General features: G+C 38.5%; 1 protein-coding gene across 1 annotated transcript in view; it reads right to left on the bottom strand.

The window, feature by feature from the left end:
• NEK6 (NIMA related kinase 6) overlaps window positions 1–15,650 on the bottom strand; it is a 60,131-nt gene that overhangs the window by 18,330 nt on the left and 26,151 nt on the right. Inside the window, exons 3-7 of the mRNA XM_080630570.1 lie at window positions 9,142–9,282; window positions 8,024–8,086; window positions 5,193–5,303; window positions 1,586–1,694; window positions 239–346 (exon numbers count right to left, since the gene is read on the bottom strand). Coding sequence (XP_080486696.1) covers window positions 239–346; window positions 1,586–1,694; window positions 5,193–5,303; window positions 8,024–8,086; window positions 9,142–9,282 — 532 coding nt within the window. The remainder of the gene's footprint in view (window positions 1–238; window positions 347–1,585; window positions 1,695–5,192; window positions 5,304–8,023; window positions 8,087–9,141; window positions 9,283–15,650) is intronic.

Below are 15,650 nucleotides of genomic sequence, written 5' to 3'. Positions count from 1 at the left end.
CTGTATATAAATCATACAATGCTTACCAGACCAGATCTTCCAGAAACAAATATCAAGTGGAGTTTTAAACCAGAAAATACCTCTTTAATTTGACATGAAGAGTATTTTAAATACGTATCACAGAAAATATAAGCATGCATCCACTGAATCAAGTTTCAGTCATAGTAAGAGGAGAGATACCACTTCTTTTGAACATCATAGCTGACAACTGTATGGCTGCGCTTGCTTAACATCTTACCTAAGGAATGTGCTGCAGTGGTTTTAGAGCTAAAAAAACGGCCTAATCCAAGATCTCCCAGCTTCACCACCCCTGTGGCTGTTATAAACACATTGGCTGGTTTTATGTCTGCAAGAAGAAAAAGGTAAAAGGTCAAACTCACAAAAGGTTATTTGGTTCTAATACTGCAATAGAAACATAGCCTGGAGCACTCTCTGTACAAAAGAGGCTCCAGCAGAACTGTGTTTCTTTATAACTTTGATAGGCTGAACCTTCCAAGACTTCAAGCTCTGCACATACACAAAAATCAGAGTCTACTTCCCAGCATACAAGAAATACCAATGAGAGAAGAAGCAGGAAACAGCACAACAGAATAGAGGCAACCTCTAACTCACGGACATCAAAGGAACAAGTCTGCTTCTCTTTGGAAATTATCGTTTTCTACAGGAAACTGTACTGCTCACCATTGTCCCCTCACACCAAAGACCAATTCTTGCCCCCTATATACATAAATTCTGGGCTCTATACAGCCCAGTTTGTTCATGGAGCACAAGAATTACTAGAAGTCCAGCTTCCCCAGCAGTCATGTCAGGATTCAGTCATTGAGGCTCTTTCCTCACATTAAAGATGATGAGATATGCAAGGCTCCAAATTTCAGCCAGCAATTACAGACCTACCTGCAACTGATAAACTGCATCAGGGGATATATAAAGGAGCAAAAATAGTATCACATTGCCGAAAAAAATAGTGAAGAATTCATTGTTTCACAAGAGAAAGGAAATAACCAGACTCATAGATTGGTGCCTTTTGGGATATTTGTATTTCCTGGGTCAAGTCCTTCACAAAGCATTTCACTTAGGCTGAAAGAAGCAGTGTAATTTTTGTGTAAGGCTCAAAGATACAAAAAGTTCTAAGACAAGATGAAAAAATACTTAATGAAAATAGAGACCAGGTTATGAGAGTGAGAGACATATTTGTATTAATATTTCAGGAAAACTTGCAAGATGGAAAAACTCTTCTAAACTCTCTAAGGTCACAGCTAACATACTGAAGACTATTTCTTAAGAGCTACTGTATCCAGTAGTCTCAGCATTTTAGTTCTGACACTTTCCTAATGGCAAGTTTGACACTTCTACTTAGTAACAGTGTCTGGAATACAAAGCAGCTCATCTTCCTAATACCACACTCACTTCGGACTGAATCCTTTAACAATGAGGCAAAGAGACAGAAGGAGAAATCCATCTTGCAAGCTCCAGCCTCTCTAAACATGCATTGGCTGAACATCAGCATAATTGTTTTTGAATGTAGGCGCTTACTAATTGGAACATTATATTATTATTCAGTGAAAAGAGACTGAATTAATGTTACCTCTGTGCATCACCCTGCGGGAGTGCATGTGTTCAACTGCACTGCATAACTGCACAAAATATTTCCACACCGTCCTTTCTGGGATTAACCGTTTCTGCTTTTTAAAATACTGCGGGAGGAAATAAATAAAAGATCAGTGAAAAAGCACCATATTTGACTCCTTCCTAAACTTGTGTTTGTCAGCTGCAGGTTACTCATGTCTTCCAGATCTGCAGCAGCATGACTTTTCTTCTGATTAGCTTTTAACTCCTTCTCTCTGTATGTAAGCTTCAATGCAGTTCACTAATTAACAACTATTATGAAAAATACGCTTCAATAGGTTTGACATTTTTGAATGGACACCAATTATGATTAGCATTAATCTCCTTAATTACCTTACAAAACATATTTAACGCCTCAAAACAACAAATGTCTCAAATATTTTGCCTTAAGTAACAAAAGATCATTAAAAAAAATTATCTTGTAAACATTCATTATTGTACAGTCTGTAACAGAAACAAGGTGATCTGTTTCCCATTTTAAAAGATGGCCAAAGCATCAATAAAGTATCCATGTTTCTTCTGTGATCAGGCAGAATAATATATTCTATTTCATGCATACTCAGAATACTAAATTAACTGAACTATCACTGGTGAAACAGACACTGCTGATCAAGAGACACACAGATCTGGAAAAAGACCGGTTTGTGTGCATTTAAGCAGTGCCAAGCAGAGCTGAGTCCAGATTCCATGGACCTATGGGCACTTCTTGCTCTCAAATACAATAATCCTAAGCATAATGCACACAACACAAAGGACTGCAGCACAGTGATTGGTCTCTGCAATACTCAAGTCTTCCCAAGCAACTTATTACAGGAATAAATATCCAGCTGCACACTTCACTGAAGACTAAATGTATATATTCAACTACTCTTTTTCCATTTCAAAGATGCACAACAGCCATGTATGTCACATGGAAAGTGTGACAGCTTCCCCAAGGCATCCCAAAACTGCACTGCTTTGGATTACTGGTCCCTGACTTTTTACTGCTTTGGATTAGCAGTCTCTGACTTCTCATTGCCTTCTTCCCATGCTAGATACCAAGTCAGTTCTTCATCCAGAGCATTAACACAATACACTTACAATACACTTCCAGAGGTTTAAGATTTATCCTCACCCTTCAATATACAAGGTGCCATTGGAAAACTACCTCAACCACTGTACTCCCTTTCCAGCACACAACAACTGCATTTCTTTTGCATCGTACCCTTAAGAATTTCCAACACTGGCATGCAAGAGCGAGAATAAAGGAAGGGAATTGGTTATTGCCCCTTCGTGCACCTTGTGCTTTTTCCTCTCAGTGGAGACCATCTGATGTCCGTTGTCACATTTTATATTTTATGTGAAATGCTGTTACTGGTTCGTGTTTGACTCAAGTAATGGCAAATTCTCTTTTGCAGATCAGCTGTGAAGGGGCACAACCCTGCAATTCCCCAGGCAGCAGATCTGACAGATTGCAACAGTTTCAAACCAAAACTTGATAGAGAGCACAGAGGAATTACAGAGGGTGAGGCACAAAGTGTTATATACACAATAAAATTATTTAATTCTCATTAAAGTATTTAAGAGTGGATATGCAAGACCACAAGTGATAATTTTCTAAATGTCATGCCCAATAAGATTTGCTTGACATTTACAAGAAAGTCCCAGCTCTCCAGTGGGTTTTCCTGCAGCTCTCTCTTACACCAGCTTTACAATACCTCATAAATAATGCAGGCACCAGGGGCATGACAAAGATAGTCCCTGTTTTTATCACTCTCACACCTTCAGAGTGTTGTTTCTGCTGTTCCTACCGCCTTGCGGAAACTGAAAATCCTCACAGAAGCTTCAGTTCCCAGGGGACGGGAAGGGTGTGGAGTGACTCAGGGACAGGCAGGCAAACTCCACTGCTGCAGTTAAAGCTATATTTAGGGGGAGACTTCGGTTCCCTCTTGGGTTTAATTGTGTTTGTTTGGGGTTTTTTCCTTCTGTTAAAAAAAAAGAATGGAATTCCAGGGTTTGCACCAATGGAAAAACATCATTTATGTGACCTTGAAAAAAATCTTATGCATCTTCTTTGAGCCTGATAAGCACATGGGAAAGCAGACCAAGCTGGGGAATGTTGGCAGAAAGCACACAAGTTACAGTGCTGCTCAAGTTATCAATCTCAGAATCTAGAAATGAGGGTTTGGGAAAATGTAACTTCTATTTATAAAGAGTTAAAAGGTAAGTAAAAAAAATACCCCACACTGATAACATGTTTATAAGTAGGGAAAACTTAAAAACTGTAAATGACAGAATACGAGAATTCTCTATGATGGTCTCCTACTATTTTGTAGGTAAAACTTCTTGTAAGTTAACATCTAAAAATCAAACGCAACACTTGCCCGCCCCAGGACAATCACAGCCCAAACTCCTGCTCTCACAATCCTCACTTATTTTCTGTCTTTAACCACAACTACAAAAACCCTGAGATGAACTGCAATTTTCCCAGGATCTGTTGGGAAAAGGGTAAAACATACAAGAAGTCACAAGAAAACATAAGATAAAAATACACAGAAGCTTTCCCCAGGCAGAAGGACCAGCTCTGTCTCCATAACCCTCAGCGAGCATACCCAAGACATCCTTCAGTGCAAGTCACTGGGGTTTGTGGCAGAACCATCACTTCTGCTACTGAGCACTGTAAAATGAGGCTGTATCTGGAATTTTGGGGCTCTCCCCAGGAGCAGCTCTGCCAACTGCCTGTTCCCAACTCGCTTGCCCAGGGGGACTCTCTTGTGAGATGGAGCAGATTTTCATGGATACTGTAAATTTAGCCGTTGACTATGGACTAAATGGGTAACTTGTTTGACAGCCTTTGGCCTAGTGCCTCATTGCTCTGCTGGCAAAGAAAACAAATCTGTTAATAAGATATTTTAACTGTGACAACAAGGAGGAGGAGAACTTTCCAAACATTCATTTATGATAATTACAGAATAATGATGGCAAAAAAACCCAGGTAAAACATGGGGAGAAGGTTGAGAGTGCTAACAAACTTGATATAACACATCTGTTCTCACAAGGGATGTATGTCTAAAGATTAACATGTCAAAGAAAATATAAAAGCAGGTGGTAACAGCTTAACTAAAGCTGGTTTGCAGCAATACACATATTCCTAAGAGCAACATAAAAGAAGAACAAGTACTTGAAACATTTTCTCAAACCCAAATCCCCATTGCCAAAAAAGTCAATACACTTTCTTGAATGTCTGCAGAGTGGCAGACAGGCTATGCGAATAGAGAATCCAACAATAATTAAACGTCCCTACCAGTCACAAGCTGCATAAATCAACCTTGCAAATAACACACATCCCACCAAAACATGCAGAAGCTTGCTCCCTTCCAAAGCAGGGACCAGAAGCAACCAGCGTAGGCTGCAGTATTTATAATGTCACCAGACACTTTGGTTTTGGCTCTGGAAGCACCCTGTGGGTGAGCAGAACTGTGAGAAGAGAATAAAAGTCCTTCTAGCACAGATGTGCCCATCGCCTTGAGTCTCTGTCTGCTTAATCCTGAAAATTTGTAGCACCTTTGGAACTGGAACATCCTTACCTTAATCATCTGGGAGAGATCACCAGCATCGGCCAGCTCCAGGACAATGTTAAGTTCATTGTCTTCAATGAAAGAATCCAAATACTTAATTATATTGGGATGGTTCAGTTGCTTCAGATAAAAGGGAATGCGAGAAGAAAACTTTTAATGCTGTAGTAGCAAACGCTAAGATACAAAAGCTGTGCTGCTTCTGTAATCATTATGCAAAACAGTTCACAATGGGTGCAACTACAAACCGTGCTGAGTTACTATAGACAAAAATCCTACAAGAAGTCTCATCATAAGCATAGCATAATAAAAGTGTCTTGAGTAAAGAGCAATACAGCCTGAAGTACTGTGAAACAACCTTTTCTATTTTAATCTCACAAACTGCTTAAAATCAATGTCCTGAAAGAAGATTTGTTAAGCAATAATTGATTTTTTCTGCATTAAATATAAAGAAAAACCCAACTGTTGACTACAATGCTCCTTGAAGTCTCTTTGTCCCTTAGAAGAACAGATTTAATAAAACTTTGATGGAGGAAAATAATGCACAAGTGGCACACATCAGTTTATTTTTCTGATTCTTTCTGCTTGCATCTTTACTCATTACTTTTTTCATTTCAGTAGAGATTCTTCTTATAGTCACAACTGATATTAAAGACTTTTTTCCTTCTACATTTCTTAAAAACTTGCATCTTCTCAGATTGTTTCACTTCATTCACAAGAATTAGTTAAGAAACGGGCTCATCTGGTTTAACATTTTATGTCTGAATTTCTTAAGGTGGAAAACTGTAATTGCTTAAAAAATAATGCAGTATCTCAGTATCTCTATTCACTCGAATTTTGCTCCATATTCTCCCTCTTGTGCTCTTAGAAATGCAGTAAATTTAGAAACTCCTGAAGTGAGCATGTCATCTACTAAGCAGCTGTGACTCAACCTGTCTATTCCAGGGGTTACAAAGCCAAAAGAAATGCTGCTATGATCCATCACACTAATCACTCCTCTCTGCATGCACATTAGGGGATAGATTCTCCTTTGCAATGCCGTGCCACTAGCACACATTAGCCTTAATGGGATCCATGTGCAGGCATCAGAAGAACATTCCCACAAGCCCAAGCCTTAAATAAATAAACAAATGCCACAGCCCACTGTTTCTGTTGGAATCTCCTGTAAATGTCTGCTCTCAGGTGCACTGATCAAAGACCAACTTCCAGTGAAAAAGCAGCACCAAAACCACAAGCAGAGTAGCCCAACACCTAACACACATCAGGGTGCCTTCTCTCCACCATCATACACACACTGTGATGGCAGACTCAATGCTGGGTGCTGTGTACTGCTCTCGTAGGTGCAGTGAAGCCTGAGATTTAACAGATGCTTTCTGTTCTCTTTAGGATGCTCTGAGGGAACTCCCTCCTGAGTTTCCAAAGGCATCAGTGAGCTCAGGCGGTCAAACAGCCTTTTTCTAAGCCTCAGGACCACATGACAATAAAACACATCAAAATAGTACAATTGTAACTGCTGTAAGAAGCCCACACAGTGCTGGGAGAGCTACTACACTAACATTTTACTGTTCTGTTTTCCCAGAACAGACAGGTTGGTCATTCTGGAGAAGCCAAACTTCCATTCTCCACTCCTCCTTTTGTCAAACTTATTTTAAATCAATACACTGACTCTTAAACACTGTATATTCATGTGGCATGGAAAAGACCACTGAAATTTTCTTTTGTCAGAAGGGAAGTATATTCATACTCACAGATTCTTACATGCACCAAACATCACAAACACTTTCTCATGGGTTAATGACATTTCCTATTTCTTTAATGCATCCTAAAAGTGTGATGGCAGTTAATGCCTGATGTGTATGCACAGCAGCACTGTCAGCAAGAGGCGTGTGGAAGGGTAAGCCACCTCTAAATGATTGAGTGTGGGTGCTGGCAGCCCAAACACTGATTACAGCCGCATTATTGAGCTGCTTTACGGAAACCTTTTAGCCAGAATTACACTGAAAGTAATATACAATTTTGTCTGGCTTCTGGTAAGTTTTGAATAATCATAATTTACTTATAGATCACAAAAAAAAAAACCCTTTCTTTTCATGGTCACAGAGAAACCTTTGATCAAAAAGGACAAATTATTTTGACAGGATGGACTATAGCAAGTCTGTGCAATTCCGTCACCAATTCCTCAATAGTCAGAGTACGCAGATAGTGCTTCATTCCAGCCAGGGATTTTAAACTTAGATACATTCTCTCAGAGACAGATGCAACATTTTGACTTCAAAAGGAGCTGAATCAGGCTTCTAATATTGCCACCGCTTGACTAGAGAGCTTTGGTGATGTTATTAGAATGGGGAGAGTGAGCTGTAGTTTAAGTGACTTCGGCAGCAGAGAGCGTATTCCCTTTCACAACTCAACCGCTACAGTAACCCTGGTTTGGTATCTGGCTTCTTGAGGAGCTTCACTCAAGAAGGTAAGCTTCCTCTGGTCATCCCAATACAGGAGGCTGGGAGCTGACATTCTGGACTCTCCTGTCATTGTGGGTATTTTCAGTTTCCTCTGCTTCTAATAAATTCGTATATTCCGCTCCAAATGAATCCAGTGCAAGTTTGTAACATTCTATAACTAGAGTTCAAGACAAAACAGTTTAAATTACCTAGAACCCAAAAATACTACAACTCTTCCATCATGTAGGCATTCTAGCTTGCAAAAGAAAGCATGGTCTTTTAAGATGACTGTGTGTGCTATATAAGCTTTATCTGCCATAAAAAGGCAAATGACCCTTGCCAACCTGAAAACAGTTTTTTTCTTAAATCAAAAAACCCAGGAAAAGCCATGATAAAAATTCTTACCTTCAAGAGGTCAATTTCTTTAATGCAATCTTGCCTTGCCTTGGCATCCATCATTTCAAAAATCTTCAAAGACAAAAACATAAAAAAACCCCAACAATGAAAAAGTAATTTTGTATTTTAAGAATTGGTCTTTCCTCCCCCAGTTCATATAGTTTCTGCTGTAATCAGTATTCACACAACCCCCAGATCAAAGAAAGATCGATGTTTTATTTTGAAACCACTAAAAGGCTAGGAATAGGGAAAAAGCAATTGTAGAACCTGTAGACAGTATTCCAAGCAGCACAAAAAACCCAAAGAATTTGCTGTTGTGACTTTCAAAACGTTGTTTAGTTTCTATTAATTCCATGTGGTAAATAAAAGAAAGTTTATTTTTTTCTTTCCAGAGATACAGCTTCCACTGATTTCTCTGTAATAATTAACGATAATATTGGGCATTAATATTCATTATGAAGTAATCAAGAGAGTTAGTCACTAGAAATACAAGTTTAAAGGATCTGTTGAAGGATTAAAGGCAAATTCCTTCAAACAAAATGCTGTTCTGAACACTGCACAATACTTAAACCAAGTTACAGATCTATATGGCTTACATGACAGTTGTCAGAAATCCTTTTAACACTTCATCAGCAAGTGCAGGCATTTTTCATTCTTGTGCTCTTATGATTTATCAGTGATGAGATGGCAGCCTCCTACCTGTATGAGCACAGCCATTAGGGCCTCATTCCCTCACACATACTGGATTCTAATTTAGTGAATCCTTTTTATGAAGTAAAAAGTGAAATAAAATATAAATAAATTGCACCACTGCTTCATGGTTGATTTAAAAACATAAACCCACTCCAACATGATGAGGGATAGAGACCATGAAGTGCAAACAGATGGTTCAAAATTGAAGCAGGGTCCCATATAGGACATACAGGTTTTTAGATATAAAAATGTCAAACCACATCATCCAGTGCTCCCAAACCTGAAACTCTCAATTTATAAAGCATTTTATTATATTATTACTGCTGACAAAAGAATACTGAAAGAAGTATCCAACTCAAAGGAATCTGTGTAGATACTTAAAACATTCCCATTCTACTTGCTAAATAGTAAGACTTTGAACTTAAAATGCTCACCTGAACTTTCTTTAATGCCACAGGTTTTCTGTCCAGAAGACAAGTTGCTTTGTAAACTTCGCTGAATTGTCCTCGTCCAATCTTCTTCTCTATCTGAAAATCTGCCAATGTGCAGCGATATGGGTACGACGTTAAATGTCTCTGTGCAAGATAAAAGAAATTAACTCAATGAACTAGAAAAAGTGATGCAAAATCCTGAATTAGCATTCCCAATGTCTTCCTTATGACCACAAAGTAGCAGTTTCTGTGACTAATCATATTCAAGAGAATAAATTCCTTACAGCAAGGATTGACCAGCAAGAAAGACAAAGAAATTCGATGTACAATGAATGCATAATGGAATGGTCTGGTTTTCCACCTTCAGTTTTCTTTGCCTGCTTCAGACAATACTGTACCAGAGCAGCTGCAATAGCAAAATGCAGCATCTACCTGCAAGTGCGCACAGAGTAACAGCAGAGACTTGAGCAAAAATATTAAACAAAGCATAAAACTAGTAACAAGTACACAACAGAAGTTGGGGGGAGCACATCCAAGGGACACAGCTACCATTTGCTGCTGGATCCTCAGCAGACATTCCAGCACAAGTCTCCACGGAAGGCAGGCCAGGAGGGCTGGATGTTTTAAGGAGATGATTATTGCTACCACTGTCATTTCCTGACACAGAGGGGTGGAGACAGAAGCATTTAAAATGCAGGTAAAGCTTTCAGTTTCAGTCCAGCATCTTTTGCCAGCACTACACACAAGAGAGTGAGGGTCTATTACAGTGCATATTTAAGTAAGTAAGTTTGCAACAGAAATAAAACCGGCTACTATTCAACAAACAATAAAAAGTATCAATCAGATACTCGAAAAAGCCTCCAGGTGCCTGTGCAGCTCTGAACTATACTCACAGTTATTTGGCAGAGGTTTTGTAAATAAAGTTGTGAAATTCAATGTTTTTAAGAAAAGTCACCAATAAAGTCCCCTAAATAGTAATTTCTGACCCACAAACTGCATCAATCAACCAAGACATGCTATTTTGAAAATGGTCACCTCTACAGCATTTTTATCACAGCAGACATAAGAGAAATGCCCACAACTAAAGCTGCTCTTTTTGCCACCTCCTTCCCCCTCATCTCTGGCAGTGAAAGGCTGTGTGTTTCTGGAGCTTGCCCTGCACTTCCACATCACTGCCCTGTGCCCTTGAGAACTTCCTCAGGATAAAGCTCAGCAGTTACGAAAAGAGAGGACTGTTGCTAAACTGAGAAGCTTAGATAGTTGTGAACTCCAGAGGAGACAAAAACACAACACCACAGTGTCCAGCCAATGCCTGCTAATTCAAGTAGGCACATAACTTCAGGCCATTGTGCTCATCAGCTTTCTCAGTTTAAGCTCCTTAAAAGAGCAAACCTGCTCCTTTTCAGATGAAACACCAATTTGACTAATTACTTGTGAAATGCCAAGGCCATAGGTAAGTTTTTCCATCACCATGAGCATTGAAGTATTTCATACCATGAGAAATGGTTTTAATCTTTCTAGGCTAAAGATGTCACAGTAAAAAGTTTAATTCATGCACAGTAACCTACACAAATAAAAGGGGTGCATGAGAATTCGCAGTTATTCACAAAGGTGAATCACAGAAATAGGAAGCTCATTTCATCAAGTGTTTCCTTTCAAGAGTTCAGGGAGTTTCCCTTTTAAGATCACTTCAGTCTCCTCTATACTGTGAAAGAAGCCCCGTTATCCATTTTACTGTACAGCCACCACTGCCATCAAAACTTGTGTAGGTTAGTCTCAGTACTTGGGCTGTGCTTGAAGTTACACTGCATTTACAAGCTATAACAACAGAGCAAAATAAGAATTAAACTGAAGATCCAGGATTTGTTTCTCTAAGCTTTGCAGTGTATACTTAACAATAAAACAGGAGTATCCTGTCACTGATGAGGAAAAGGGAGCCAATGGGTCATCAGATAAATAGCAGAATGTTAAGATAACATTACTTAATTATTTACACACATTCCCCTTTAAGTAACTAATTCATCAACAAAGCAAGGCAACATGGAATGTAATCAGACAAGCAAATATTCAAAGGAATCAGCCCCTGCAGCTTTCTTAGTTTAAATATCACCAGAAGAATGTCTGAACCCAAGGATTCTATGTGTTCAACTTGACTGGTAACTAACATCTCCATTTCCCAACTTCTTTACACAAGAGCTTCTAGGCAAAAGAACTGAGCTGTCCAGACAGATCGCTTTATCCACCCAAACCAAAGGTGTCAGTACCTAGAACTACAGAACACTTATGCTTAATTAAAATATAGAAAGGAATCAAAGCACTTCCTTAACTGTGAATGTGTGCCTCCTGAGCCAGCTCTTCTTGAGTTGTAAGAACATTTGAGCAAGTTTTCCCAAGTTGGTGTTAACGTTTACAATAAAGGTAGCAGTTTTAACGAGATTTTATGAAGCAACTACCACAAAACTATCTTTTAAAGGAAGAAATCCCTGCTGCAGTCAAAGACAGTATCCATTTGCCCTTCATAAATCATTAAATTCTGCGTTAAAACTAAGAGTGTTTAAGTGTAAATTAATATTTTAAGCATGTGCCAAGTAGTATCTGGCAACTTCCTAACCTGAAAATATAAATAAATGTTAGGAAGTGACAGGGTGTATGTGTGTGTCCTAACCACTTTCACATGGTTAGCACATAAAGTCTGCTTGCCATGCTGGAGTTAATGCTGGGTGATGACTGGACACCTTAGCTGATATGTTCTGGCATCCTCCAGGACTACAGCTGCATATTTACATATGCAATGACCTAGATTTGCATTTGCTATCACAACCTATCAGACCTAATTAAAGTAACGGAGCTTGGAGCCTTCATACAGGCTGGAAGATGTTTGATTTCGGCATAAACCAGAGAGTAAACTCAGGTTAGACCAAACCATGCCAGAAAGCTCCCTATGGATTACAGCAGTCCATTTCCCCATACATCTCTTTAAGCTTAACCTTTTCTTATGTTTTGCTGTACTTAAACATAAGAGGCAGCGCTTCTGAATACTGTCACAAGGTCAAGAATACCTAAGAAATACCTACCTTCTCTGAGTACCATCCCTTTAGTCTGGCCTTGCAAACATTTCACTTATTCCATGACTTTTTCCAAGTCCTTCTGAATTTAACCACTACAATTTTTCATAAACCTGCCAAAGAACCAGTATCTATTTTTTCAAATACACCACGATCTTTATTTCTTCAATCCGAGAGAGTTTTCATATACAGATATAAATTGTGTGCGAAATTAGATACCACCATCATCTTCAAACCTGTTCATCAAAAACAGATTTTCTCACTTTCAGGATGGATTCAGGCTTGGTGAAGGGTTCAGGTCTGTGTGAATACAGTAAAACCAAGCTACTGTCTCTGCAGAACACGTTTCAAGGTCAATGATGGAGTCTGAATTCAAAAAAAGAGAAATAAAAAGAAAAAAGGGAAAGAAAAAAAAACAACCAACAAAAAAACCCATCCAACCACTGGATCTCTAAAGGCACTACAAAAACTAGGCTGTTTGCGTAATTCTGCTCCCAAGGCAGCTGTAGTAAGGGGACAGTTTTGGGAAAAGCTAGTTTTGAGACAAAGGCTGTTCTTTTTATCCATACAATGAAGTCTCATTCTTCTACTACTCCATTAAAAAAAGCTGAAGATAAAAGTAAACTAATTCCTCATTCAAATAAAAAGGCTATTCATTTTTACAAAGAAAGGCAGAGATTATCCCAAGAACAAGCTATTATGAACAGCATCTCTGGCACACATCTTGTTTTTGAGATGTAATCACTGAAGCGAGAGCAAAACTTTCAAAGCAGGCAGAGTAATGCCACAAGCAGCCCCTGTCACAACACTTATACAAGTTTGCTAGAATTTTCCACCTCCAATTTTGAGGTGCTACAGGATTTTCTGCAGAACAGAATTAGTAAGGTGACAGGATGTACTTTCTACTTCCATATCGTCAAGGATGTCTTGCCACAGTGCTATCACAGGTGCCCGACCACAGGCAACTCTCTGAGCACACAGGAACACAAACAGGTCAAAACTTAGAGCTGGACATTTGACAGTTTCCTCCTAATCCTCCATACACTGCTATAACCACATGCAGGTAGGACACCTCCATAGAGGTTTTGTATTATTTTAAAGGAGTAGTTGTACAACTCAGAATTTGTACTTTTGGATAAGGAAGAATAAGACCTGTTCTGTTGATAGATTTTCAATCTCCGAACAATTTATGTGTGGCCAACAAATTTACTTCTTTGTAATTATTTAAAAGCTGGGGAAAACCCAAACAATCCTGAGAAAACTGTCCAGGAGCCTCCAACGCAATGTTGCAGGCAAAGGACAGTACTGAGGGCCAAAACCACCAGTCACATACTGACATGCAGCAGAGCAATGCCTGTGTGTGACGGCTTCTCCCAGTGGCACAGGAAAAAAATAACCGAGTTGAAAAAGGGGAATGTTCACTGCTAATTGCACAATATACAAACCCAGGGTGCTAATGTTAATTAATAATAAGGTCATTTGTTCTATTGCTGTCTTATTGCCACGCAGGGAACCAGCACCAGTCATCAGTCTGCACAAATGGTCACGAGATGTTTAAATTATTTATAATCAACATAAAAATTGTTAAAGACTGGGTAACCAACAGTTAAAAAGTCAGACTCTACAATCTTTAGATGCCAATAAAAGCATCTTTCCTGTAGAGCCATGAAATGAAATATTCCTTAGAAGAGTAAAAACACACTCGCCCAATTAATTTTCTGAAATCTCATTAAAAAATTTAGCCCGACTAAGTCATACACTTCTGACCTGAATTTTAATTATCTTTATGCTGGATAGAAGGCTTTTTCTGATATTTGCAATGCATCATTAATTTAAAAGGAATTGTTTCCTTGCTTTTAAAGTGCATACTTCATCTGAATGACATTTACCATAAACTAATTTCACCTTTAAAAGACATCTGTGATACTAGATGGGGAAGCTTCAGCCCCTCCAGTTGAGCACACATACATTATAAGCAATGATTTACTATCAACATCAGCATTTCAAACCTCTTTATGATGTCCGAAATGATACACCCATCTCCTTCAATGCCTACCTGAAAATAATTTTGCATACTTTGAGGTTGAAATTCCAGCATGAATTTATGAGAATACATTAGAACAGATTGATTAAGAACTTTAAGCTCCCAAAAGAGGAGGAAACTTTTAAAATATGGATTACCCTTCAAACAGGTAGTCAAGTAATTACTGAAGGATACATCAGGTTTTTCAATTTGCAGCTTCAAAACTAGACTACACAGTCATAAAATCTCCTCAACCTGACCTGTTCCCTAAAATTTGAAGTTTGCTGAAGAACTTAGCTCGAATCTCAAAGTTTTAACATCCCTATCAGATGTTTGCACTAGCTTATGACAAGGAAAAAGAGAAATACCAGCTTGAAAACAGTAGACTCAAGGTGATATTCATAAAGAAATCAGTATTAACATAAAAATAACCTAAGCATTTCAGAAACAAACCAAGAGCCTTCGCTGCAAGATGACCAGTTCAAATCTACCTGCAACTCACAGATCAAAATGAAACTACCATGAGCAGCTCTGCTAAGCTGTGTGAGTATATAAAAGAGTTGTTTAAAAGTGAGTTATTTAAGTATGAAAACTAAGTAAAAAAAATTATAGCTCCGTATTTTTATATCACTGATTTACTTCCAAATAACTTTTACTGCTTATTGCCATAAAGACTAAGTAACCTAGAGACTTAAATAACTGACATTTTCATTCTGGAACATGACTAAAAAATGTTCTGCCTCTTGCTGACAAACTTCATCAGGGTAATGCTGGCCAGGTAGGAGAGCCAGAAGCAAACCCTGTGATTTTACTGGCCCTTTTATATTTATATATTGACTTACTGTAGAAAATGTCTAAACACGAAGCATTACTCAAGTGTATCATCTTATTACTACAGTAAAGACAGAAATAAATGTCTGATATACTCATAGCTCTATTCTAACTAGCTGTAAAACAAGAATAACACCTCTGTCAGATTGACAAAAAACTCCCCTCATCTAAGACTCTACAAGCTCAAGTTCTGTTCTGATGCTAAAGCTTTAATCCCTGCCATTCATGCCATTTCCGTTAAGACAAGTTTGGTCAACTTTTCCTTCTCAAACATCCTTCTTCCACAAGCTATTATACAGCATTTCTGCATCACTTAAATCTTCAGAAGAAAGAAATGATGTAATTTTTGATTCTTTCAGGTAACAGGTATCAGAAATGGAAAATTATATATAATCATGTTCCTGCAAAATGGAAAATCAGAAGTCAGTAATAAGCAATCATACCGTGGCATCAGTGTCAGGCAGCCTGGCCTCTAAACAGGACATCTTTCGATAATATTTAAACCAAGTTTGCTGAGGAGACACATTTTGTGCAGTTCTCTGGCAGACTGCGTGTTTTTGTTAGTCAGCCTTTTTAAAAATGGATTTTAACAA

This window comes from Psittacula echo (assembly GCF_963264785.1).
Source record: "Psittacula echo genome assembly, chromosome: 16".
Classification (NCBI taxonomy): Eukaryota; Metazoa; Chordata; class Aves; order Psittaciformes; family Psittacidae; genus Psittacula; species Psittacula echo.
This window is presented reverse-complemented; position numbering and strand designations above follow the sequence as displayed.